This window comes from Ichthyophthirius multifiliis (assembly GCF_000220395.1).
Source record: "Ichthyophthirius multifiliis unplaced genomic scaffold scaff_1120509251251, whole genome shotgun sequence".
Lineage (NCBI taxonomy): Eukaryota > Ciliophora > Oligohymenophorea > Hymenostomatida > Ichthyophthirius > Ichthyophthirius multifiliis.
Genome location: NW_004086056.1, coordinates 229,748 through 254,631, shown reverse-complemented (window position 1 = coordinate 254,631; position 24,884 = coordinate 229,748). Strand labels below are relative to the sequence as shown.

Below are 24,884 nucleotides of genomic sequence, written 5' to 3'. Positions count from 1 at the left end.
ATTATATTATTATCTTATAATTAAGAATTAGATTTATTATCTTGTATTTATTATATATTTTAATTTAAATGTTCTTATTTAAATAAACTTTTTTTTCTTGTTCAAAATTGATGTCATTAATTTTATTTATATCTTAGTCTAATTATTTACTAAATCTACTATATCTTCTTTTTTTACAATAATCCTCTTTTTCATTATCTTATTCTTACGTATCTTTCTTAATTTCATTTTGTTCATCTAATTCTAATTCTAATTCTTCGTATTCAAATTAAATTTCATAAATTAATTTTGAATTAATCAATTTTTTCTATTAATGTAAATTTTAAATATTTTCATTTTTATCAATCATTTATTTTTCAAACAGACCATAATTAAATTTATCATCAATATACATTTTGTGTGAAACCCATCCTAATATAACGAAGTTATCCTAGAAAAAAAATTATATTGATTAATTTAAATTACAAATAAATATATAAACATACTTCTTCAAACTATCCAAAAATAAATAGAATATATAAATCATCTAAATTATTTCCATAATTTTCTAATAAATATTACTCATCTAAATTAATTTCATTTGCTTCTTTTATATTTATTAAATCTCCATTATTATTTTAATTCAATAGTTCATATTAAAATTCGATTGGTTCTTATATTTAATCATTTATTACTGCATCTTTATAAACTATTTTTATAATGTATTATACTGTTCCATTATTTTTCATATTCTCTATTTATAGTAAATTCAAATTAAGATATTGTTTAGATAATATCTATTTTTAATTTTATTGTTCATTTACAATACCTTCTTACGATTCAGTAAAAATTTCTTAATTTATATATTATTTTTAATTTATGTTCTTTTATTCATTATTTAAATTTTCATTTTATTATTAAGAAATATTTTCTATATTTATTTATACATTTATATTTTATGTCGGAACTATTTAAAAATATTTTAAATGAATAATTATATAAAATTTTACCATTATTTTAATTTTATTATTCGGCCTAATAACTATTTAATTCATTTTATTATAAAATTTAGTTAATTTATATATCTTATTATTAAATCAATATTATAGGTTATTACTAAATTATATTCTATTATTATTATTATTAATATTATTATTATTATTATTATTATTATTATTATTATTATTATTATATTTACTAATCTATCTGCTATTTTTTTTATTCAGTTATTTCTTTTTATTCTTAATATTATATATTATCATTTTTTAAATTTATAATTATAATAATTATTAAGGTTATGCTTCAATTATTGTCTATTTATTTTATTATATATTATTATTGTTTTATTTATCTTATATTATATAATTATTTTAATTATTGTTAGATTAATTATTTAAATTTTATTGAATTATATTTTTTTATTATTCATTTTAATTTTAATTAATATAATCGTTTTTCAATTCAATATATTTATTTTCATTAAAAACTTTACTATTTTAATTTTTATTTTCAAATATACTTTATCCGTCTTAAATATTTTATTATTCCTAATTTTTGATATTTTCTATATTTACATTTAATTATTAATTATTTTCTTATTAATCAATTTATAATTTAATTTCATAAAGTATTGTTGAATTTGACAAAATTTTATTTTCTTAATAATTTTAAATTTTTTCATTTTTATCAATTAATTTGGATTTAAAAACACCTTAATTAATTTTTTTATTAATAAACAATTTATGTGAAACCCATCCTAAAACTTAAAATATATCTTGTTTTATATAATATTTTTCATATTCAAATTATAAGTTTACTTTTTAAAATTATCCAAAAATAAAAATAACATATAATTCATCTAAATAATTTTCGTATTTTTCTAATAAATATTTTTCATTTAAATCTATTTCATTTGCTTCATGAATATCTATTAAATCTCCTTTTTCATTTTATTTCAATATTTCATTTTAATACTCTATTTTTTAGCCATATATATCACTTATAACTTCATTATTATTATTAACTAATTTAATTTTGTATGTTAAAGTCCCGTTATTTTATAAATTTTCTAATTAAAATAGGTTTAAAGTAATAAATTATTTAATATTTTATAATTAATCTATATTATCTTTTTATTGATAAAAATTATTTTAAGAATTTAATTTTAAATTCTAATTATTTAATGGTTCTATTTAATAAATATTTTTATATATTATTATTATATATATTTTTACAACTATTTTCATTATATGATTAAATCTATTAATCTTTTATCTACAAAATTTAGTCTACTGGTATATCTTATTACTATAACTAAATTATTGACTATTATTATTATTTATAATTATTATTATTATTATTATTATTATTATTATTATTATTATTATTATTATTATTATTGTTATTGTTAATGTTTTTGTTATTCTTATTGTCTTTTGTTATTTTTATTCCTATTATTATTGTTATTGTTATTCTTATTCTTATTCTTATTCTTCTTATTATTAATGTTGTTTTTGTTTTTATTGTTATTATTATTATTGTTATTCTTATTATTATTATTATTGTTAATGTTGTTGTTATTTTTATTGTTATTCTAATTCTTTTTATTATTGCTATTCTTATTATTTTTAATTTTTTTCTTATTCTATTTCTTATTCTTATTACTAAATTATTTTTTATTGTTATGTTTATTATATGTTCTATTATTATATATTATTATTATTATTATTTTTATTATTATCATTATTATTATTATTAATATTATTATTATTATTATTTTATTATTCTTATTTTTATAAATTTTTATTTTTTTCTAATAACTCTTCTTTTACTTATAATTTTTCTATATTTTTTACTAAATCTTAATTAATAATAGTTTTTTTAATAAACTGTTTTAACTTTCGTCAATAATATTACTATTTGAATTTCTATAATTTTATTTACCTTATATACTATATCTACTAAATTTTCTTTTTATAAAGTATCATTGTTTTCTTCTTATTATTATTTTATTTCTTTATTATTATCATTTTTTTCATTTTATTAAATATGTTCAAATTTAATTTCATAGTATAAGTAAGAATCTGTCAATCTTTCCTATTATTGATAGTTTTAAACTTTTTCATTTTGATCAATCAATTTTGATTTAAAAATTCCTTCGTTAAATTTATTATCAATAAACAATTTGTGTGGCACCCATTTTAAAATTACAAATTAATCCTTAAATAAAAAATATGTCTTATTATTATGTTATATAAAAACTTACTTTTTAGAATTATCCAAAAATAAATTAGAGATATAAATCATCTAAATTTTTTCCATATTTTTCTAATAAATATTTCTCATTTAAATCAACTTCATTTGATTCTTGAATATCTATTAAATCTCCTATTTCATTTTAATTCAATATTACATTTTAAAAGTTTATTGGCATATCTAATTAATCATTTATTACTTCATTTTTTTAAACTATTTTAATTATGTATGTTAAAGTTCCGTTGTTTTTTAAATTCTCAGTTTTAAATAAATTTATAGCCATAAATTATTTTAAATTTTATTTTTAATTTTATAATTCATCTATATTTTCTATTTACTTATTTTAATTATTTTCTGAATTTATTTATATTTTTTAATCATTTATTGGTTCTTTTTATTAATATTTTTTATATATATCATTATCATATATATATATATTTACAATTATTTTGATTATGAGATAAAATCTTATCCTCTTCTAATTAATTATTTTATAAAAATTAGTCATTTATATTTTTTTCAATAATACTATTTTTATTAATATTTTATTTTTAAATTCATTTATATATTTTACTTTTCTTAATTTATATTATTTTATATAATAAAAGATAGCTAAATTTAAGTTTTCTAGATTTGTGCATTTTTATTTTAAAAATCTTTTATATTTTAAGGGTGTAACAAATTAACAATAAAAGTTCCTGTATTTAATTTTTATTTTTAAATGCAATATGTGCATACCATCCTATTAGCTGTCAATATATTTTATTTTTTTTAATAAAATATATATATAAAATATTTTATATTTATAATTTTATCTTACATTTTATTTATAAAATAGTCTTATGAGAAAATAAATATTATTCTAACTAATATTAGATAAACTTTCCAAATATTTTTAGTTCATATTAATAGATATGTTATTGAAAATGTTTATAATATTTTAATTTTAATCATTTGTTTTAATATTTGAATTCACATCAATTTCTTTATTATCATAATCTTTAATAATTTAATTATCATTAATTAATTATAAAGTGTAGCTTAAATCATTTTTAAATTGAGCATTTAATAATTATTAAATAGAAACTTATATAAATTACTTTTATTTATTTTAATCTATGTTGTCTTATAAATTCATTTTAGTATCTTCCAAATCTCCTATTTAAGTTTATAAATTATTTTATTAATTTTCATTGATTTAATTATTAAACTCAGGTTTATTCTATTCCTTTTTAAATTTATTTTATCTTAAAAATTGATTAACATTTATTTTGTTTTATTCATTTTACAGTGATAAATCACTATTTTTTTCACTTTAAAATTATGAATTATCAATATTTTATTAATTTTAATCTTACTGAATATTATTTTATTAATTATTTTCACAAACCAAGTTATTTATAATTGGTTAGTTTAAATAAAGTTTTTATTAGTTTTATTAATTATTATTGTATTATTAAGTAGGTTATTATTATATTTATTAATTAACATTATTTTTAATTTTATATTTATTATAAGGTTATATTATATATTACTTATTTTATTATTGTTATTTTTAATTATTTAATGTATCTTATTCTAATTTTTAATTTAATTAATTATTTTATGATTAATTATTTAACTAATTATTACTGGTTTGTTAATTTTAATTAATTTTAGGGTTATTAAGATTTTTATTTTCAACTTATTGCATTGTAAAATTAATATCTTTTTCATCAACTATTTATTAGATATTTAAAAATTTTTTTTGATTTGCTAAATTAGGATTAAAATAAAGTTTATTTGAAACAGGATTTTTTAATTAAGAATCATCATTTTTATTTGACAAATCCGTTTTGTTATTTTCTTCCTTTTATGGGTTTTTATTAACTTAATCAATAGTATTTTATTATTTTAATTATTTAATGTTTTAAAGGCTTGGTTTATCAATTTTTTATTAGAAAGAATTATTGTTTAACAGTTATTGCTATTCAAGCATCTTTTTTTCTAAATCATTAACTTAAGAATCTTAAGTTTAAAATTTTTATTAAAAACCGGGATATTTTGGAAAGTATTTATTTTTATATACTTAGGGTTTATATTAATATTTAAAATTTTGTTATTTCTTTTTGCTCTCATATTCAAGTATATCTTTTTTAATATCCTTTATTTAGTAATTAGGTTAAAATCTTTATTTATCTGTAGAAATAGTTTCATTTGATTTAAAATTATTATTTAAGATTTCAGTTTAATTATTATTTAGTAAAAGTTGCTATTTAAGTTTTTCTTTTAAATTTTAATTTTCTAAATATAATTCATTTATTTTTTAATTTTATAATTTTTCCTTTTACAAAATTATCTAATTATTTTTTATTTTTTTACTAGAATAAGATTTATTCTTTAAAGGAGTTAATAAAGATAATTTATAATCTTTTTACAAATAATTACTAGATTGAGTAATATTTAATTTTGTTATATTTTCTTAACTTTTAGGATTCGTTTCTAATATATTAATGTCCATTACATTTAGTTTAGCCTAAATAGTTTCAATATACATATCTCCTAAAGATTTTCTTTTATTTAAATCAAAATCTAAAACCTCAGCTAGTTTTGAAATTCTTTAAATTTTATTTTCAAGAGGCTAAATAAGATTTACAACATTTTTTACACTTTATATTTTCTATTCATTATTTTCATCATTTTTATTAATTTCCCAATTAACTTTCTTTAATAGCACTTATTCAGAATTATCTAAACCTTTAATAACATTTTTAATTCCATATTGTTTATAATAATTTCCTATTAATTTTGCTGACTATTTATCTACAATAGATTTTAATTCTTTCAAATATTTATCTTCTTCAAATTAATCATCATATAAGTTTCTTCTATTATCTATTTTTTTTTTATTTATTAAAAAAAAAAATATATATAAAAAATTATTTACCAATTGAAGTTTTTGTTTCACTTTTTTTTTAAAGCATTTAAAATGTATTTTCAATTTTACTAGTAATTTTTTTAAGCGAAGTTTATAAATTTTATTATTTTTAAAGGTTTCGTAAACTTTTTAAATAGTTTTTCTTTTCTTCTAGTGATTATTAATTTAAAGTTTTTTAGACTTAATAGAAATCATTTTATATTTAGCTTTCTGAATAACTTTAATGTATTTACTTTCTATCATTTAATTATTGTTATAATAAATCAATTGTTATTATTTCTTTCTATTAGTTTTAAATTTTCATCATTTTGTCTATCTTTTTTAATTATAACTATTATATTAATTTTTATAAATCATTAACACTATTTCTATTTAAATTAGTTTTTTTATATTGATTCTTTTTTTTTTTTAAGTTTAATGTATTATTTATAAATTTATTTTTTACAATATCATTATCTTAATCTATAGTTTAATAAATAGCACTTTCTAAAAAAGACTAGATTTATATAAAAAATATTAAATTACATATTTGTTATATTAAATAAATTTATTTTATATAAGTTAATTTATACATTTCTATCGAATTCTTTAGATACATCAAAATTTTTGTTACCGTCCATCAAATAATTTATTTTTTATTATTAATAATAATATGTAAAATTTTATATAATAAATTTATACTAAAAATAAATAAAAAATAATTTTAAAAGTTGACATAAATTATAAAAAGAAAATATATATATATATTAAAATATTATAATTTGTACCATAAAATAAATATAAAATTAATTAAAATTAGTATAAAATTAATAATTTTTTATATTTTTTTTATAAAAATATAAATCTTAATTTCTTATCAATGCATAAGTGAATATTTATAATTTATATCAGTAATAATTTATTTTTCAACAGGATTAAGCCATTCACTTTTAAGAATCTTAAAATCATAAAAATAAATTATTATAAAATTAAATTATTATTAATAATAATACTTATGAAGTAGTAATTCTATTTTATTAATTTTAATTAAAGATTTATTAAAATAAATTTTTAACGCCTTAACTAAGATCATAAGGAAAATCATGTAATCCCTATTATATAGATTTTAATACTTCGTTTTCATTTTCTCCTTTAAAAGGGAATGTTCCACATAAAATTACGTATAATAAAACTCCAGAAGCCCATACATCTACAGCAAATCCTAAATATTATTTTTTTTCTAATATTTCAGATGACATATAATCTATTGAATATTACAATTTATGAAAAAAAAAAAAAAAAACTTAAAGATCCACAATATTAATTTAATTTTTCATAAGGTTTTGTTATTACAGAAAATCCAAAATCTATTAATTTAACATTGTTATTTTTATCGAGAAGAATATTATCAAGTTTAATATCACGATGTGCTATTTTATTTTAATGTAAATAATCCAATGCTTAAATAATTTATTTATAAATTCTCTTAGCTTCTCCTTCTAATATTTTTATATTTTTTTTATAATTCGCATGATTTAGCACTTTCAAATGATAATGAAGGGAGTTTAAACCAATATATTCCATTATAATATTAGTCTATTCATTTATTTTATTAATAAAAAAATATATAAAAATATTATATTTTTTTACATTTTAATTAGTTTCAATAACTTTTATTAATTTTATAATATTTTAATGGTTTATTTTTTAAGTATTTCTATTTCTCTTTCTAAATTTTATTTTTAAAATTTATCATTTAATTTGTATTTAGGATATATTTTTATTGCTACTTAGCTATTTTTATTATTTTAATCTACACCTAAACGGACTATAGCTTAACTGCCTAATCCTATAGTTTATTTAATTATATATTATTCTAGTAAATTATTTTAACTATGATTTTTTATTCAAATTTTTAAGATTAATAATTTATTTCTAATTACCTTCTGCTTATATTTTAGCTATCTAATATTTAAATAGGTTTATATTAAGTTTATTTTATAATTTAGTTTTAAGACTTAAAGCTTTTCAATATTTTATATTTCTATTTAATTTGTTTATTATTCTTAAAGTGGATATTAAAAAAAGTTATCTTTATTAAAGTTATTAATAATTAAATTATTTTATTTTTCTATTTAAGTATTTTATTCTTAGATTCCTAAATAGATTTCTATATAAAAATTAATTATAGAAAAAAAATAAAAATAAAAATAAAAATAATTATAAAAATATTAATAATAATAATTTAACATTTATTATATTAATAAATAAATATTATAAAAAAAATAACTATACTTAATATTTATTTTAATAATCTATTTATTAATAACATTAATTTTCTTTGTTTATTTCAATTTTGTTTTTAATAAATAAGTCTTAATTATTTTGATTTTATGTCTAAATCATGTTATGAGAGCTATAATTTTGTTTTAAAATTTAAGGTAGTTTTAATAAATTTTAATATTGATCTTATTTTTTTTTACAAATAATATCATAATTAAAAGATTAATAAATTATATGGATAAATATAAAATTATGTTACTTATATGTTTTTGTGAGGCTGATTTATTAAATTAGATTTCTTTCAATTTATTTTTTTCAGTTTCTATATCTTCTTCATAATTCGTTTTTAGTAAAGATGGAGACTTACATAATATTTTGTTTTCAATTTAATCTATTGATTTTAATTTTATTTTAAAAGAATAGTTTTTATATTACTAATTAAAATTAGTATTAAAATTATAATAAGATACTTTATTCATATTAAGAATTTTTATATTAATTTATTGCAGCAATATTTAATTTATTTTACATTTTTATGTATTTAGTTAGATTAATTGTTAAAATAATAATATGTTAACAAATATTTGAAAATAAAATAAAATTAATAAATGAATTTATATTTAATAATTTATCTTAACTATAAACTTAAGATTTTTATATTTTAGTAATTTATATTTTAATTATATTTAATTTATTTTTATATAATTTTTAAATATTATTTTTAAAATTAATAATATTATCCATTTTTATATTAAATAATGTTTTCATAATAAATAATATTCTTTCTTTATATAATATACATAATTTATTTTAAATGAAAAATTTAAATTTTTTTAAAAAGAAAAAAAATAATAAATTCTTTATATCTTCTTTCAAAATAATTTTTGGCAAATTATTGTTAAAAACCTCTTTGTATTATTTTTTTTTGTAATTATTTATTTATAATATTATAAATAGAATAAATTATTTATTTCAAAATATAATTTAAATTTATTTATTTTTTTAAGTTAAAATTTAACTTTGAAAAAAAAATAATAATAAAAAAAAAAAAATTTACATAAAAAAAATAATTTTTTATATTTTTTTTTTAAATATTAATGAAAATTACAATAAATATTTATTTAAATATATTATTTATTATTAAAAATTTTATATTTTATTTCATATATCCTAAAAATAAATAAAAATAAATTTTAGATATTTTTTAAAACTATATAAAATAAATATATATATAGTACGTTTCATGGTCATTTTATAATGTAATAATTTATATAATATATATAAAAAAATTAATTATATTTATATTCTAAATATTAATTTATGTAATACTCAATTATAAATTATTTTAATATGGATAAAGATATACCTTTTATATTATAATATTTTGAAAAGATTCTAAGATAAAAATAAAAAAAATTTAAAAAATAAAAAAAAATAAAAATAAAAATATTAAATTATATTAAATAAAATATTTTTATATTAATATATAAAATTATTTTAGGATAATGAGATAACATTGTAAAAATTATTTACTTAAATGATTTCAAAAAATGTATAAAATAAAAATGTGATAAAAGAATAAAAGAATAAAATAATTTATATTTAAAAAATAATTATAAAAAATTTCAGAAAAAAAAATATAAATAAATAAAAATCTATATAAATGTATATATATATATACATCTAAATATATATATACATATATATATATATTTTTATATATATAAATATATATTTTTTATAAATGAATAAATATATATATTTTTAAATATTTAATTATATTTATTTTATATTTATATTTATTTTATATTTATATTTATATTTATATGTTATTTAAACAATATTTTTACAAATAAATATATTTAATCAAAGATTTCACAAAAAAAAAATCTAATTTGAAATTATTTATTTAGAATAATATTTATCTTCTATATTTAAATTTTATAAATTATTTTCTGTATTATAATTATTATTACTAATATATTAATTATTTTGATTTTTTTATTTAGAAAAGCTGTTACGTCTATAATTTTAAAGTTTATTTCTATAATTTTTTTAACAAGAAATTTTGTTTTCAAGGTTATATATATATTCTTTGTCATAATGATTTTAATATTTTTTATTAACTTTAACTAATTAAATAATAGTTTTTTCATAAAAATTGTTATATTTTATATTCTATTCATCCATTTCAACTTTCCATTAGTATATTTTCTTTATAAAAGCGTTATCTTATTCGCCTTAAAATTATCTATTTTTAGGAAAATTAACATTTATATTAATTATTTTATATGGACTTAAATCAAAATCTTTGTAATCTTAACAATTTAATATACTATCTAAAAAGCCTGTTCCTAATTTTATAGTTTAATAATTTTATTAATCTTCAACTGATTATTAATCTTATTAATTATATACTTATTACTATATTTGATATGTTTCTAATGATTTTTTAATTTATTTTTCTTATTAAAATAATGAATTTTATTTTTTTAATATTTAATTATGAATTTAAGTTATTTAGGTAGAATTTAATTTTTAAAAATTTTCCTTTTTATTTAGTAATAATTAATCAATATTATTGTAATTTATATTTTATAGATTCATTTCATTTATATCAAATTGTTCTGTATTTTATATTTTTGCCTGATAATCAACAAGTTTAGATAATTATTATTTAAATCGTTCATATTAGTAGTCATCTTAATTTTTTTTTATATTTTCTAAGTTATCTTTTTATATTATTATTTTTTAATTTAAATGAGAATTATTTAATTTTTAAAATTATTAATAGTCATAAAAATCTTCATCATATTTTTATTTTAATTATTCATATCCTTTTTCTATACCGATTTCTTCAAATATATCTTCATCTTCTTACAATTCTTCTTCTGCTATTTCTTTTTGTTCTTCTTCTTAGTCATCTACTTCTTCTTCATTTTCTTTTTCATCTGCTTCTTTTTATCCTTGTTCTTCTTCATATTATTATTCTTCTTCATATTATTATTCTTCTTCATATTATTATTATTATTATTAATATTATTATTATTATTATTATTATTATTATTATTATTATATAAGTTTTGCATTATTTTTTTTATTCTTGTATGTTTATTAATTTTTTTTTTATTTTATTTATAAATTTATGTAATCATTATTTTTTTATATATCTTTAACCTTTTTTTTTTTATAAATAGGTTATTATTATTGTCCATATTCTTATAAATTTATATTATACATATCATCAATAATAATAAATTTTTTTATTACTATAATATTTCTTTTTACTGTTTTTAATCATCTGTTTATTATTCTGACATTTATATATTTTGATTGTTAGTATCTTTATACATTGAAATATCATATTCATCATAACTATCATCTTTTCAGAATTATTATTGTTAATTATTATTTTATATTTACCATTTAGGTTTTTATTATTATTTTTTAGTATTTTTAGTTTTGTTTTTTAGTTTTTTTAATTTCTTTTTACTATGTTTTTTGTTATGTTTATTATATTATAATTTCAGGAAATTTTTCTTTTTATTAAAATTTTTATAAAGGTTCTTCTTTTTCTTAAACTTTAAAATCAGTTTTTATTATTTCTTAATTTTATTATAAGGAACTTTATTCTGATGATTAACTTTCTTTATATTATTAGTAAAACCCGTTTTCAATGTTAATTTATTCTATAGTTTTTTAATAAATATCTTCAAATATTTTATCTTTTTATTTTAAAAAATTTTAAGATATGAAATCTAAATTTTAAATTTAATTTTAATCAAAAGCATAAAAATCATTAAAATTTTAATTTTATGGTTCTATCCCTTTTCTAATACAGATTTTGAAAGATTTTTTTTCTAAATTAATAATAAGTTATTCCTAAAATTTTTTCATAATCTTAACTTTTTCATCATAATTATAATTATTTTATTATAAATAATCTTTAAACTTCATCAAAAGTAAATCTTAAAATCTAGAATTATTTTAAATGGTTTTATTATTGTTTTTGTTTTCGTTATTCTATCTATTTATAATTTTTACACAAAATTTATTTCCTTTCTATTAAAATTATTATAATAATAATTAATAATTCTTCTATTATTATTCATTTAATTCATTAAATTCTTCATGAGATAATTCTTAAAATTAATGTTAATTAATTTAATAATAAATTCTATATTTCCAATCTTTAGTTTTATCCTATTCTTTAAAACTTTATTTCTAATTCCTGTTTTTTTTAAATAAATAATCTATTTACGGAAGTTGATCTTTTTTATCTCTGGAAACACAACTTTAATATTTTTATTATGAAATATCACCAAATTAAAGTTACTATTATTACATGCTTAATGTATTTTCCTTTTATTAATTATTTATACTATTATATACCTAATTCAATTCTTTATAGCATTTATCATATGATTTATATTAATTATGTTAACTTTTATCATTCAATATTTTCAAAAATTAATTTACCTTATTCCCGAATTATTAAATTAAATTTCTTTTTTAATTTTATTATATGGGATCATCTTTATTATTTATACTTTAACTTTTCATATTATTATATGTACTTGTCATTTTTTACCTCAATTATTAATAGTCTTTTAAGTTATATATACTTTATCTATCATAAAAAGTCTTACTTTTTGTAAATTTAAATGTATTATCTTATGCTTATAGATTCGATTATATTTAATTCAGATTTTACAAAGATGGATTTCGCATATATTTTTATTCAGAATCTAATTATTAATGAGATAATTTTGATTTAAAATTTAAATTAATCAAAGAATTTGTTTTTTATTATAAAAATATTTTTTTGTATTTATTTTATTTTATGTTTTGGACAATTAGATTATTGGAAAAATTTGGATTTTAATTTATTATAGAATATTTATTTTTATTATTCATTTTATTTTTATTTTTATTATTATATTTGATTTTATTTTTCTATTATAGGATAAATTATAGATTATTTTAATACTTATTAAAAAAATTAAAATTATAATAATTTAAAAAATATTATTATATTATCTATCTAAAAACCATTATTTATTTTTAATTTATAACTATTTTTTTCATTTTCGTTATTTATTTTTTATATAAATTTTCATAAAGCGATATCTTATTTTCCAATTTCTTAAAATAATCCAAATTAAATAAGTTTAATTTAGTAGTATATATTTTAAATATTTTTTTTTATAAATAATTATAATTTTTTTAATTTAATATTTTTTAAATTTATTAATTATAAGAAATTTTATATTAATGATATATAAAAATTAATATATATTTAGTTTTTTTATAAAATTATTTTTATATAATTAATAATATTTTAATCTAACAAATGTATTCAATATTCATTACTTTTTTGTTTTTACTACATTTTATTTTTTAGCAATAACTTAAGTCTGTTTTGCTTTAAGCAAAATATTATTAGTTTTCAAGCTTTGAGCAATAATTGGTTTACTTACACTTACTTTAATATTTGTTTTTGATCTGATAGGTTTTTATTAAACTTTTGCTTATTTCAATTAAAATTATTATAATTATTATGTAGCTTGTTAACTATTTAAATGATGAGAATTATTTCTATCAATAATTTTTATATTTACATCTTTAATTGAAAGATCTTAGCCTTAATTATTTAAAGAATTTTCTTACTTAAGTTAAATTTAGAATTTATGAATAGAACAATTAGTTGCATTATTATTTAAATTGGGTTCTTTATTTTCCTAAAATAACCCAATGCAATTATAAACTTCCATAATAAATCCTCCATGAGAAACTCCAATAATTTTTGCATTTTCTTTATTTTTTAAATGATTATTTATTAATAAAGTTAGAAATTTCTCAGCTCGTAATAAAACATCATTCCAATTTTCCCCATCTTACCCTTTAAATTGTCTTATAGGAACTTTATTTTTCTCTGCTTATTATCTAAAATACGCTAACGACTTTCCTTCAAAAACACCCCCACCTTTTTCTCGCATTAAACTAGAATAAGTAACTTATTTAATTTCTTTACTATAGTTCATTTATTTGCTTATTACCTCGTATGTTTCTTTTGTTCTGCCTAAATCAGATACATATGAATAATCAAATTTTTCATTTTTTAAAAATTCTCCTGTTATCATTGCTTGCTTAATACCTAATTCAGTCAGTTTTCCAGGAGTATGACCTGCTAATGTTTAAGTTATATTATCTTCAGTTTGTCCGTGTCTTATGAGCCAAAGTTCAATCATTTATATTTTCTTATATATATGTATTTTTTATAAATGTATATTTATACTTTAAATTATTATTTATTTATTTTAAATTAAATTAATTTTTTTTAAAAAATATTATATATATAATTTTATTCATTATAATATTTCCTACTTTTCTTATTTTAAATTTTTTATGATTTTCAAATTTTTATATAATTTTTAATTTTTTTTTTAAATTATGTTTTGCTTTAGCTTATTATAAATGTACGAAATAAAAATAAATAAATTAATATTTAAAAAATATATAATACTATAATTTTATCTGAAAAATTATATATTAGTTTATACTGTAAAAAATAATATATATTAAAATTTTATCTTTATTTTAATTTTAGTTAGACACAAATTACTATCAAAAATTATATAAATAAATAAATCCTTATAAGATATTAAAATTCATGCAGTTATATTTTTTTTATTTTAGATATATAATACATATAATATAAATATAATTTTATTTAATTAAAACAAATTAATAATTTAGAATTTGCATTATTATAAAATATTTTTTTAAAAAAATCTTATTTAATCGAAAAAAAATATAAAAAAAATGAAAACCCTAATTTTTTTTTATTATAAAATTTTTTAATATTAAAAATAAATAAAAAACCGACAAATAAAATAAAATAAAATAAAAGTTCTTATCAGAAACATTTTCTGTGAACAATAGAAGGACCAGCTTCTTCGTATTCAGCTTTAGTAATCCACATAGTTTAGAAAGTGGATAAAGAAGATAAAATAGAACCACCAATCCAGACAGAATATTTTCTCTCAGGGGGTGCAACAACTTTAATTTTCATAGAAGAAGGTGCTAAAGCACTAATTTCTTTAGAAAGTCTTTCAGCAATACCAGGGAACATAGTAGTACCACCAGAAAGTACGACATTATTATAGAGATCTTTTCTGACATCAACATCACACTTCATGATAGAGTTGAAACTCAATTCATGGATACCAGGAAATTCTTTACCAATAAGAGCTGGCTTGAACAATAATTCAGGGCATCTAATTCTTTAGTTTTATACAGTAATAATATTACCATCAGGTAATTCATAAGGTTTATCATTTTAAGAAGTATTTTCATAACTTTTCATTTCCTAATCGAAATCAAGAGAGACATAAGCTAATTTTTCTTTGATATCTCTAATGATTTCTTTTTCAGCAGAAGATGAGAAATTAAGTCCAATTTCGTATAAAAGTTTCATCATATAATCAGTTAAGTCTCTTCCAGCCAAATCAATTCTTAAAATAGCATGAGGAAGAGCATAACCTTCATAAATAGGGACTGTATGAGTTACACCATCTCCAGAATCAACTACAATACCAGTAGTTCTACCTGATGCATATAAAGAAAGCACTGCTTAGATAGCAACGTAAAAAGCGGGTACGTTAAATGTCTCAAACATTGTTTTAGTCATCTTTTCACGATTCAATTTAGGATTTTAAGGAGCTTCAGTTAATAAACAAGGGTGTTCTTCAGGAGCAACACGAAGTTCATTAAAGAAACAATGATGCCATATTTTTTCCATATCATCATAGTCTGTTACTATACCATGCTCTATAGGATATTTTAAGTTTAAAACACCTCTTTTGGCTTGGGCTTCGTCTCCAATATAGCATTCTTTTTGGTCCATTCCAACCATAATACCGGGCATTTTTGGTCTTCCTACTATTGCAGGGAATGATGCTCTTGGGGCGTCATCTCCAGCTATTCCTGCTTTACACATACCAGATCCATTATCAATTACAACTGCGGGTGAGTCTCCGTCTGCCATTTTTTTTTATTTATTTAATTTTTTTGTTTTATATTTATTTTATTAAATTAAATATTTTTTTTTTTTATATATCAATTATTTTATGATATATTTTTTTATTTATTCCTTTTTACCTTTATTTTTTATTTTTAACTTTTATGTTTTTTTTTTTTTAATTTCTTGTTTTTGTGGGTAGATTTTATATTTAATAAATTATAATAAAAGAATTAATTATCTTAAATAACTATTATTAACTTTAATTTTTTATATTTAACAAATAAAGGAAAAAAATAATTTAAAAATCTTACCTTAAAATATATAGTTTAAGGCAAATATTTTTATTTTATTATTTCAAATATTTATTAAATTTACTTATATATAATTAAAAATAAAAAATTAATATATATTTAAATTTTAATAAGGTTAGCTTAATTTATAATATATTTATTTGAAAGTTTTTCTTTATTATTTAAATTTGAATAAAAAAAATATTCGGATAATACAAAAGTCAATGTTAATTATTTTTTATCAGATTTTTAAATATATTTTATAATTTAATACAATTGAAAATTAAAATTATTAATTTGTTATATTAAAATTTATAATATAAATAAATATTAAAATATATTAAATATTATTTGTAATATATATAACATCTATTTATTTGTTTTTTATCTTTTATAATAAAAAAATAAAAAATTAAGCATATTTATTCAAAGCTTATTTAATTAAAATAAAAAATATTTCAAATCATATTGAATATATATTATATGTATATATGATTTATATTCTTAATAATAAAACTAAATCTCTACAAAAATATGAAAAATAATAGTTGAAGCACATTGTATAAAAATATAAAAACTTTGAATATAACTTTATTAACTATTAACTATAAAAATATAACTAGTAATAAATAATCTAAATATCATACTATTTTTTTTCTAATTTGTATCCAAATATATATAATCTATTTAAAAGTATTTATTATTAAGAATGGATTTTCATATATATAAAATAAGAATATTTATAATAATTAATTTTATTATAAAATTTTTTAAAATTAAATAAATTTAAAATTAGTATCAATTGGAAAAAATTACTATTAATATTTATAAAATAATAAAAGTTTTAATTATTTATAAATATATTTTTTTTTATCACATGTATATGTTAAAATCCTTTAAGTAAATTTTATTTTTTTCAGTACAAAGGATTGCATTGACCAAAACACAAAGTACAGACATTATTTCTAAACTAAAAAACATTTTCAATATTAATAATAGAGTTAGATTAATCTTATTTTAGATAAGAATGTAAATTAATCATAAAGCATTTACAATTTTTACATTTAAGCATAGGTTCATTTGTAATTACAAGATGCGTAATAATACATTTGATTTAAACTCCATTTAAAATATTATTTTCATAATCCAAAAATTCGTTTTTAATTTAATCTTTATTTACTTCAGAGGATATTCTTTTGAAAATAGAAGAATTGGGATATTAGGTTTATAATTTAAGAAACATTTTTTAAAAGTTTCTTAAAAAATTTTATTTTATAAAGTTTAAAAATATGATTTAAGTTAATTTTTTTATAAGCAAGTTAAAAAAAGTAGAATTTTTTCATTTAAAAGCAATAATTTATAACTTTAAATATTTAAAGAATCAACAAATTAATCAAATTCATCAATATAAGATTTGTTTAATTTAAATTTTTAAATAGCATTATTTTTTCTTATATCATAAGGGAAATTTTTAATGTTTCAGTAAAAAAATTCGGTTTTTTTAAAAAGAAAAATAAACAGTCATCAAAGTTAAAAGGAAATAAACTTTAATAATTACCTTAGTTATCATCTATAATATATTTTTCAAAATTTAAAATTATATTTTTTAAAAAATGATAGCAATTAAATTCTTAATAATTCATAAATAATATATTTGACATTTATTAAGATGTAAATGAATGTGCACCACAAATAATATAAAAACAATTATTAATAGATTAAATTATTGAAAATGGACAGTAAATTTTATTAGAAAAATTAAATATTTGTTAATTTTGTAATATTTAATATTCAGATTTTTCATTAAAAAGTATAACATTATCTTATTCTTCTTAAAAGTATGATAATATTTTACTTAATAAATTATTAAACGTACTAATTTTTTAAATTAAATTTCCTGATTCTATATCAATTTTAAAAAGAAATTAATTATGAGATAAATAAAGATAATTATTATTATTATTATTATTATTATTATTATTATTATTATTATTATTATTGTTATTTTAATTATTATTTGGTAAAAAAATAAAATCACAAAATTAAAAGTTTAATTAAATTATATTAAAATTTAATATTTTTTAATATTATAAGTCAAAATTAGTTTTAATTATTAATAAATTCATTTCACTTAATATAAAAAGTATTATTTAATAATCTTTTTTTTTGATTTAAGTTTGTATTTATTTGCTAATCTATTGCTTAATATTTATTTTATCAATAAATCTTTATTAGAAATAATATTTATAAATATAAATATATATATATAATTATATATATTTTTATATTTTTTAATAATATTGTTATTATATATATAAATATATCTAATTATTTTTATTATATTTTTTATTTTATTATTATTTTGAAATACATTCTATTTATTTTATCTGAATATTTTACGAAACTTATAAATCCATCAAAAGAATGAATTATTAAAAATTGAAAATAATTTTCTTATGTAAATATTGGTTCACTCCATTCATAAGAAATTATTTAAGAATTATAATCTTATTAAAATAAAAGTTAATTTATGCTTTCAATCTTTTTATTTATATTTTGTATATATTTATTATTTTATATTTTCATATTATTACTATTTCATACTGAAAAATTCTATCTAACTAACCTTGATTTTATTATATATTATAGGCATCACCATTATTTAATAATATAGTTATAATAGGTTAATTAGTTTAACCTAATGGATATTTAGATATTCGTATCATTTTTATTTTTAATTAAAAAATGTCATTATTAACATTAATTAATCTTTATTTTATAAATTATGGATTTAAAATGTTTAGTTTATCATTTTTTAGTACAAATTTTACGAAATCCTCCTAACTTATTTCATCATTATAAACTCTAGTAAACTCATCTTAATAATGATGATTAACTCCTTAATCATTTTAAAGCCTATTTTAATATTTATATAATTTTTAAATATAAATAGTAGAGTTTATTAATAAATATCAAGTATTTATTTATAATTTTTTTTTATTAGTTTATTATATATAAGATTTCTTACAATTTCGAAAAGTGGACAACATTTTTTAAAATGCATTTATTTAATGCTATTTTCTGATTGATATAATATATAATTTATCTTCTAAAGCTATATACAATTAATTATTTATATCTATTTGCATGTTTTACTTAAACAAACATTTTTCTTTAAAAATTTCGAATTCTTTTGATAAATCATAAATAATTTCATTATTAATATTCATTTATATTACTAGTTTTATATAAAATTATATATTTTTTTTTTTTAATAAAATATTATTTTTATTTCTTAATGTTTTTTTTTTTTTTTAATTTCATAAAAATATATTTTAATTTATTCTTTTTTTTTAATTTCACAATTTATTTGTAAATAATATTTATTAATGAAGTTCATTTTTTTTAATATTTTTTTTTAATTCAACTTGTTTTGTTTTCTCATTATTTAATTTCTCTATATCATTTTATTTTTCTCTAATTTCTTTATCATCATCTTTGTATTTAATTATATCGCTTAATCCTTTTCCAACCCCTTAACTAATATCAAATATTTCATTAACTATATAATCTAAGCTTTATTAATCACTCAATTTTGCTTAAGGTAAATAATGATATTAACTTTATCTTAAATTACTCCCAGTATAATCTTTAGATTAACAATTTATATATAATAAAATTTATAAAAGAAGAATTTGAAAAAAAAACATTTTTTTATTTTTTATCTAATATTTTTTTTTTATTATTAATTATAAACGTATAGAATCAAATAAATTAGAAAAAAAAACAAGTAAAATCAAAACAAAAATAAATAAATAATAAAATATGAAAAAAATAATTAAACCTTTAATTTTGATAATTAAATAATAAAATTAATTTTCATATAAATATTTTGTTTTTTTATTTAATAGAAGAAACCTTTGAAAAAATAAAGTCTTTTTTTAAAAAATATTAAAAATAAATCTATTTTTTATTTGATTATAAAAATGAATAAAAATATAAAGTAACAAAAAAAAATATCATTTTAAATCAATAGTTATTGTTTTAAGGAAAGACTCTAAATGTTAACTTTAATATCTTAAAAATTCAATTTCTTATTTTCTTTTTTAATCATCAATTTCTTTTCTTTCTTTATTTTTCTTTTCGATAGCTTCTTTTTTATTAATTAATTCTTATCTCTAATATTTTTTTTTAAAAAAAAATAAAATAAAAATTAAATATATTATTTATTTATTTTTAAATAAAAATTACTCTTTCTTCTAGTTTAGATTTTCTAGATTCTAATTCCAATATTTTTTATTCAGTATCAGCTTTTCCTTATTCAGACTACAATTATTTTCTCATTCCAAAAGTTACAGAAGATTAATATAAAGTTTAATAAGCAGCAATAGTCATTTTTAATTCATCTCTAACTCTAAGTAATAAAATTCCTTTTAATAAAAATATTATTTTAAATTTTTTTATTCATATAATATAACAAAAAACCTCTTTCAGGACAATCAATAGTAACTTATCTAATAATTTCATCAAAACATTAACTATGTAATTCTTCTCTAATAGGACATATTCCTGAATCTCTTGCTTATCTAGCTAATAATCTTTCATCTAGAAGTTTTTGTAAATTCGCCACATCTTCTCTTGATGCAGGAGCATGAGATACATATTAAATATAATGAGTTCCATCATGATCCCATTCTCTTGGAGGAAGAATTGCGTTTAAAATATCTTCAGTTGATGGCTTTGATTCTAATGGAGGTAATTGAGTTTTTTTTTTGTTTCCTAAATTTTAAATTCTTGCTAAATCACTGTTATTGTTTATTTCTATTGCTGGTTCATATTATACTAATGATTCTCTTGGGACTTATGCAGACATTTCTAATTTTTTGTTTTTTATTTTAATTTTTTTTTTTCTAAATTAATTATATATAATTAAAAAAATTTAATTTTTTGTTTTTACACTTTATTTGTTTGTTTCTTTTTTTGATTTTTATTCTTTATATAATTTATTATTATACTTATATTTATAATTTTTAAACAGTTTTTTTTTTTTTTTATATGTATATATATATAGAAAAATTAAATATTAATTTATTCATTTTTATTAAAAAATAAATTTTTAAATATTATTAAATAAAAATTATTTTAACTTTTTTTATTATATTAGTATTAATTTAATATATTTTTATTTATTTCATTTAAATTATTAAAAAAAAATATTTATTTATTTTAATAGATTTTAATTATAATTTCTTGAATATATTTATAAATTTTAAACGTTCAATTTTTGTGTTAAAAAATAAAAAAATGAATTTATTTTCTTCAAATTATCAATTTAAAAAGCCTATTTTATAATAAGATTTATTAAATAATTTAACATAAAATTTCTAAAAAAAGTTTCCTTGTATCCATTAATAGATAAAAGTTAGTAAAGATTTAATAAACTGTTCAAAATGTGGTGTTTATCTTAATGTAATTTATAAAAAATTATTCAAATAAAAAAATACTTATTTTTTCATTTTTTTTTATAAAAAATAAATAAATAGGAAAATTGTAAATCATATAAAACCCCTTAATTTAATTATAATATCACTACTAATCCACAAAAGCAGTACACAAAATTAATCAATTAACAATTATAAGGTATAAAAATAAGCTTAGATTCAATATATTATAAAGTAAAGATAATAAAATTAATTCAAATATATATAATATGTATATATATATATATATATATATATATATATATATATATTACTTAACTATAATCAATAAATAAAAGCATAGAGGTTAATTAATATAATATATTTTTCAAACAGCTGAAAATCTTAAAATAACATTAAATACAATCCATTTAGCAATAATTTATTTAGATATGACAGTATCGAATTGGCAAAAAATAACTACTTATTAGCAATTCTAGATATATGCAGCAACTAGTTTAATGTTAGCTGCAAAAGCAACAGAATTAGATATGAAAATTCCTTTTATTTCAAAGTTAAAAAAATATTCTGGACTTCATAATATATAAATCGATGAATTTAAATAAGCTGAATAATGTATTTTAAAATAATTTAATTGGATCTTATAAAGAAGTACAAATCTAGATGTATTAGATTATTATTTAAGTTAAGGAATAATTTTTTCTACTGATTAAATAATATTTGAAAATAATAGTTTAGAAACAGATAATTAGAATCAAAATTTGAAATAATAAAACAATCAAAATTATATTTTTTAGCAAAAGAATATCAATACTGTATATAAATATAATGAAAATAATTTTAAATCTGACTTTATTGAATTTGTGAAAAAAGTTTATATTTAAGAAAAAGAAAATAATACTTCTCAAATTCAAACTATTAAATATAATTAAATTAACTAATTATCAGAAAATAGAATATATGATTTAGTGAATAAAATAGAAGCTTAGTATATTCATTTAGCCAATATATTAATTAAAGGTAATAATGTATATATATAAATAAGTATTATATTATTATTAAAATAAAAAATAGATCATACTTTTCATTCGTTTGATTTAAAAATACTTTCAGGGGCATGTATAGCTTTTTTAAGAAATATAAATGGAATAAAACCTTCATGGAATTATAATTTATCAAAAATAAGTAATTTTTAAGTAAATGAAAATAATATTGAAAATTGTTTATAAATAATTTAATATAAATTTAGTATTAGTACGAATTCTTATAATTATATACAAAATCAATAACTAAAATTAGAAAATATAGAACTTAAATATTAAAAAAACTAAAATATAAAATTAAATACAGAAATCAGTAATAATATGGAAACTAGCATAAAAAGTTCAAATTATTATTAAAAAAATGAAAATTGTATATATTTATTTGATAAAATTGGTAATAAAAATTAAACTCAAAATTTAATGGGCAACTATATTTCTTTTAAAGATAATATAAATATTTAAAATAAAGAAGATTATTATAATATATATTTAAATAAAAGTAAATGATAAATGAAAAAAAAATATTTAATTAATAAATTAAAAAAAAAAATTAAAAAAAAAAAAAAAATTAAATATAAATTATAAATTATTTTAAATAATATATATATATATATATATATATATATTATATATATATCTTTTTAAATATATTAATAATTTTTTTTATTTTATAAAATACTATAAATTCTTTTTTTTTTTTATTCATTCTATATTATATATAAACTTAGTTTAATAAAAATAATATTCTTTTTATAATTATTTTTTTCAATCATTTTACTCTTATTTAATTTAATTTAAATCTCTATCTAAATTTTATCCTAATATTTTTATTCTTTTTTAAAATTATTGTATAAAATATCTTCTTTCATTTTTATTTTTTTCTAACCTAATTTTTTTAATTTTATTTTTTTATTTTAAAAAAAAATTAATATTAATATATATTAAACTCATTATATATTTATTCAGCATTATCTATATTATTATTATTTTCATAATTATCCTCAATTTAATAATTTTGTGATTTATTATTTTTGTTATAATCATTAGTTTAGCTGTTTTAATCCAAATACTTCTCATTCTAATTTTCATAAATATTACTTTTATTTTGGTCAATTTATTAAATTTTATTATATTAACTGTCATTCATTTAGAATAATGATTATTGTTATTAAGTATTTTAATTATTATCTTCATTTTAACTTACTTAAGAGTTATAATTTTTATTATATAAGAGTTAATTTAAGTATTCTTTTTAATTTTCTTAAAAAATTAATTAATTATAAAATAAAAATTTAAAAATAATACTTTTTTCAATAAACTATCTTAAGAACTTACTTTATGTAATTGACTTTCGATTTTGTTTATATTACAGAAACTTTAGTCAAGCTTTTCCATTCTTCTGAGAAGATTTTATTTTTAGATATTTAATTAATCTTACAATTCATTATATTATTATCCTTTTATGATAAATTATATATATATATATATATATATATATATATATATATATATAATATTATTTTTATTAAAAAATTAAAAAATACTTTATAAATCTAATTAATGTTCATTAACTAAATAAGTATTATCTTGTATTAAATCAAAATTAAAATTTTGTTATTTTAAAACACCTCCTGCTTTTAGCTCTTTTATTTATTGTAAGAAATTCTGATT

The 24,884-nt window shown here is 14.7% G+C and overlaps 5 protein-coding genes across 5 annotated transcripts, besides 51 other annotated features; all 5 read right to left on the bottom strand. All coding sequences in view use genetic code 6, as the record gives it.

Moving 5' to 3' along the window:
- Nucleotides 1-1,059: 1,059 nt before the first annotated feature.
- Nucleotides 1,060-1,170: a microsatellite.
- Nucleotides 1,109-1,171: a microsatellite.
- A 113-nt stretch (nucleotides 1,172-1,284) lies between these two features.
- Nucleotides 1,285-1,349: a microsatellite.
- Nucleotides 1,350-2,179: 830 nt separating this feature from the next.
- Nucleotides 2,180-2,212: a microsatellite.
- Nucleotides 2,213-2,305: 93 nt separating this feature from the next.
- Nucleotides 2,306-2,775: a microsatellite.
- A 193-nt stretch (nucleotides 2,776-2,968) lies between these two features.
- Nucleotides 2,969-3,024: a microsatellite.
- Nucleotides 3,025-5,182: 2,158 nt separating this feature from the next.
- IMG5_169580 (hypothetical protein) lies at nucleotides 5,183-6,528 on the bottom strand (the record flags this gene model as incomplete). Its single annotated transcript, XM_004029949.1, has 2 exons — nucleotides 5,183-6,108; nucleotides 6,161-6,528. Coding segments are annotated over 2 exons (1,293 nt in total), but the record flags the coding sequence as incomplete, so codon positions are not given.
- A 391-nt stretch (nucleotides 6,529-6,919) lies between these two features.
- Nucleotides 6,920-6,963: a microsatellite.
- Nucleotides 6,921-6,962: a microsatellite.
- Nucleotides 6,964-7,095: 132 nt separating the features above from the next.
- IMG5_169570 (protein kinase domain protein) lies at nucleotides 7,096-7,714 on the bottom strand (the record flags this gene model as incomplete). Its single annotated transcript, XM_004029948.1, has 2 exons — nucleotides 7,096-7,394; nucleotides 7,435-7,714. The coding sequence occupies 2 exons, from the start codon at nucleotides 7,712-7,714 to the stop codon at nucleotides 7,096-7,098; spliced, it is 579 nt and encodes a 192-aa protein (XP_004029996.1).
- Nucleotides 7,098-7,131: a microsatellite.
- Nucleotides 7,715-8,304: 590 nt separating the features above from the next.
- Nucleotides 8,305-8,361: a microsatellite.
- Nucleotides 8,325-8,361: a microsatellite.
- Nucleotides 8,329-8,376: a microsatellite.
- Nucleotides 8,335-8,374: a microsatellite.
- Nucleotides 8,377-9,063: 687 nt separating the features above from the next.
- Nucleotides 9,064-9,116: a microsatellite.
- Nucleotides 9,079-9,138: a microsatellite.
- Nucleotides 9,139-9,156: 18 nt separating this feature from the next.
- Nucleotides 9,157-9,191: a microsatellite.
- A 245-nt stretch (nucleotides 9,192-9,436) lies between these two features.
- Nucleotides 9,437-9,480: a microsatellite.
- Nucleotides 9,481-9,813: 333 nt separating this feature from the next.
- Nucleotides 9,814-9,862: a microsatellite.
- Nucleotides 9,815-9,860: a microsatellite.
- Nucleotides 9,816-9,854: a microsatellite.
- Nucleotides 9,816-9,860: a microsatellite.
- A 97-nt stretch (nucleotides 9,863-9,959) lies between the features above and the next one.
- Nucleotides 9,960-10,008: a microsatellite.
- A 42-nt stretch (nucleotides 10,009-10,050) lies between these two features.
- Nucleotides 10,051-10,148: a microsatellite.
- Nucleotides 10,070-10,148: a microsatellite.
- Nucleotides 10,082-10,241: a microsatellite.
- Nucleotides 10,119-10,169: a microsatellite.
- Nucleotides 10,182-10,246: a microsatellite.
- Nucleotides 10,182-10,249: a microsatellite.
- Nucleotides 10,190-10,246: a microsatellite.
- Nucleotides 10,250-11,367: 1,118 nt separating the features above from the next.
- Nucleotides 11,368-11,439: a microsatellite.
- Nucleotides 11,384-11,439: a microsatellite.
- Nucleotides 11,394-11,489: a microsatellite.
- A 349-nt stretch (nucleotides 11,490-11,838) lies between these two features.
- Nucleotides 11,839-11,892: a microsatellite.
- A 1,420-nt stretch (nucleotides 11,893-13,312) lies between these two features.
- Nucleotides 13,313-13,369: a microsatellite.
- A 921-nt stretch (nucleotides 13,370-14,290) lies between these two features.
- Nucleotides 14,291-14,664, bottom strand: IMG5_169560 (hypothetical protein; the record flags this gene model as incomplete). Its single annotated transcript, XM_004029947.1, has 2 exons — nucleotides 14,291-14,326; nucleotides 14,473-14,664. 2 exons carry the CDS (start codon nucleotides 14,662-14,664, stop codon nucleotides 14,291-14,293), a joined length of 228 nt encoding a protein of 75 aa, XP_004029995.1.
- Nucleotides 14,665-14,711: 47 nt separating this feature from the next.
- Nucleotides 14,712-14,758: a microsatellite.
- A 42-nt stretch (nucleotides 14,759-14,800) lies between these two features.
- Nucleotides 14,801-14,857: a microsatellite.
- Nucleotides 14,808-14,857: a microsatellite.
- Nucleotides 14,858-15,177: 320 nt separating this feature from the next.
- On the bottom strand, nucleotides 15,178-16,495 carry IMG5_169550 (hypothetical protein). Its single transcript, XM_004029946.1, has one exon. It carries the CDS (start codon nucleotides 16,461-16,463, stop codon nucleotides 15,333-15,335), a length of 1,131 nt encoding a protein of 376 aa, XP_004029994.1. The 5' UTR covers nucleotides 16,464-16,495; the 3' UTR covers nucleotides 15,178-15,332.
- Nucleotides 16,496-16,581: 86 nt separating this feature from the next.
- Nucleotides 16,582-16,630: a microsatellite.
- A 400-nt stretch (nucleotides 16,631-17,030) lies between these two features.
- Nucleotides 17,031-17,080: a microsatellite.
- A 1,598-nt stretch (nucleotides 17,081-18,678) lies between these two features.
- Nucleotides 18,679-18,747: a microsatellite.
- A 227-nt stretch (nucleotides 18,748-18,974) lies between these two features.
- Nucleotides 18,975-19,009: a microsatellite.
- A 962-nt stretch (nucleotides 19,010-19,971) lies between these two features.
- Nucleotides 19,972-20,029: a microsatellite.
- A 718-nt stretch (nucleotides 20,030-20,747) lies between these two features.
- IMG5_169540 (hypothetical protein) lies at nucleotides 20,748-21,638 on the bottom strand. Its single transcript, XM_004029945.1, has 3 exons — nucleotides 21,215-21,638; nucleotides 20,981-21,159; nucleotides 20,748-20,907 (listed from the first exon to the last, which is right to left on the bottom strand). Exons 1-3 carry the CDS (start codon nucleotides 21,600-21,602, stop codon nucleotides 20,749-20,751), a joined length of 726 nt encoding a protein of 241 aa, XP_004029993.1. The 5' UTR covers nucleotides 21,603-21,638; the 3' UTR covers nucleotide 20,748.
- Nucleotides 21,601-21,639: a microsatellite.
- Nucleotides 21,640-22,428: 789 nt separating this feature from the next.
- Nucleotides 22,429-22,481: a microsatellite.
- A 1,265-nt stretch (nucleotides 22,482-23,746) lies between these two features.
- Nucleotides 23,747-23,792: a microsatellite.
- Nucleotides 23,748-23,776: a microsatellite.
- A 10-nt stretch (nucleotides 23,793-23,802) lies between the features above and the next one.
- Nucleotides 23,803-23,866: a microsatellite.
- Nucleotides 23,812-23,850: a microsatellite.
- Nucleotides 23,852-23,914: a microsatellite.
- Nucleotides 23,857-23,915: a microsatellite.
- A 769-nt stretch (nucleotides 23,916-24,684) lies between these two features.
- Nucleotides 24,685-24,730: a microsatellite.
- Nucleotides 24,731-24,884: the final 154 nt, after the last annotated feature.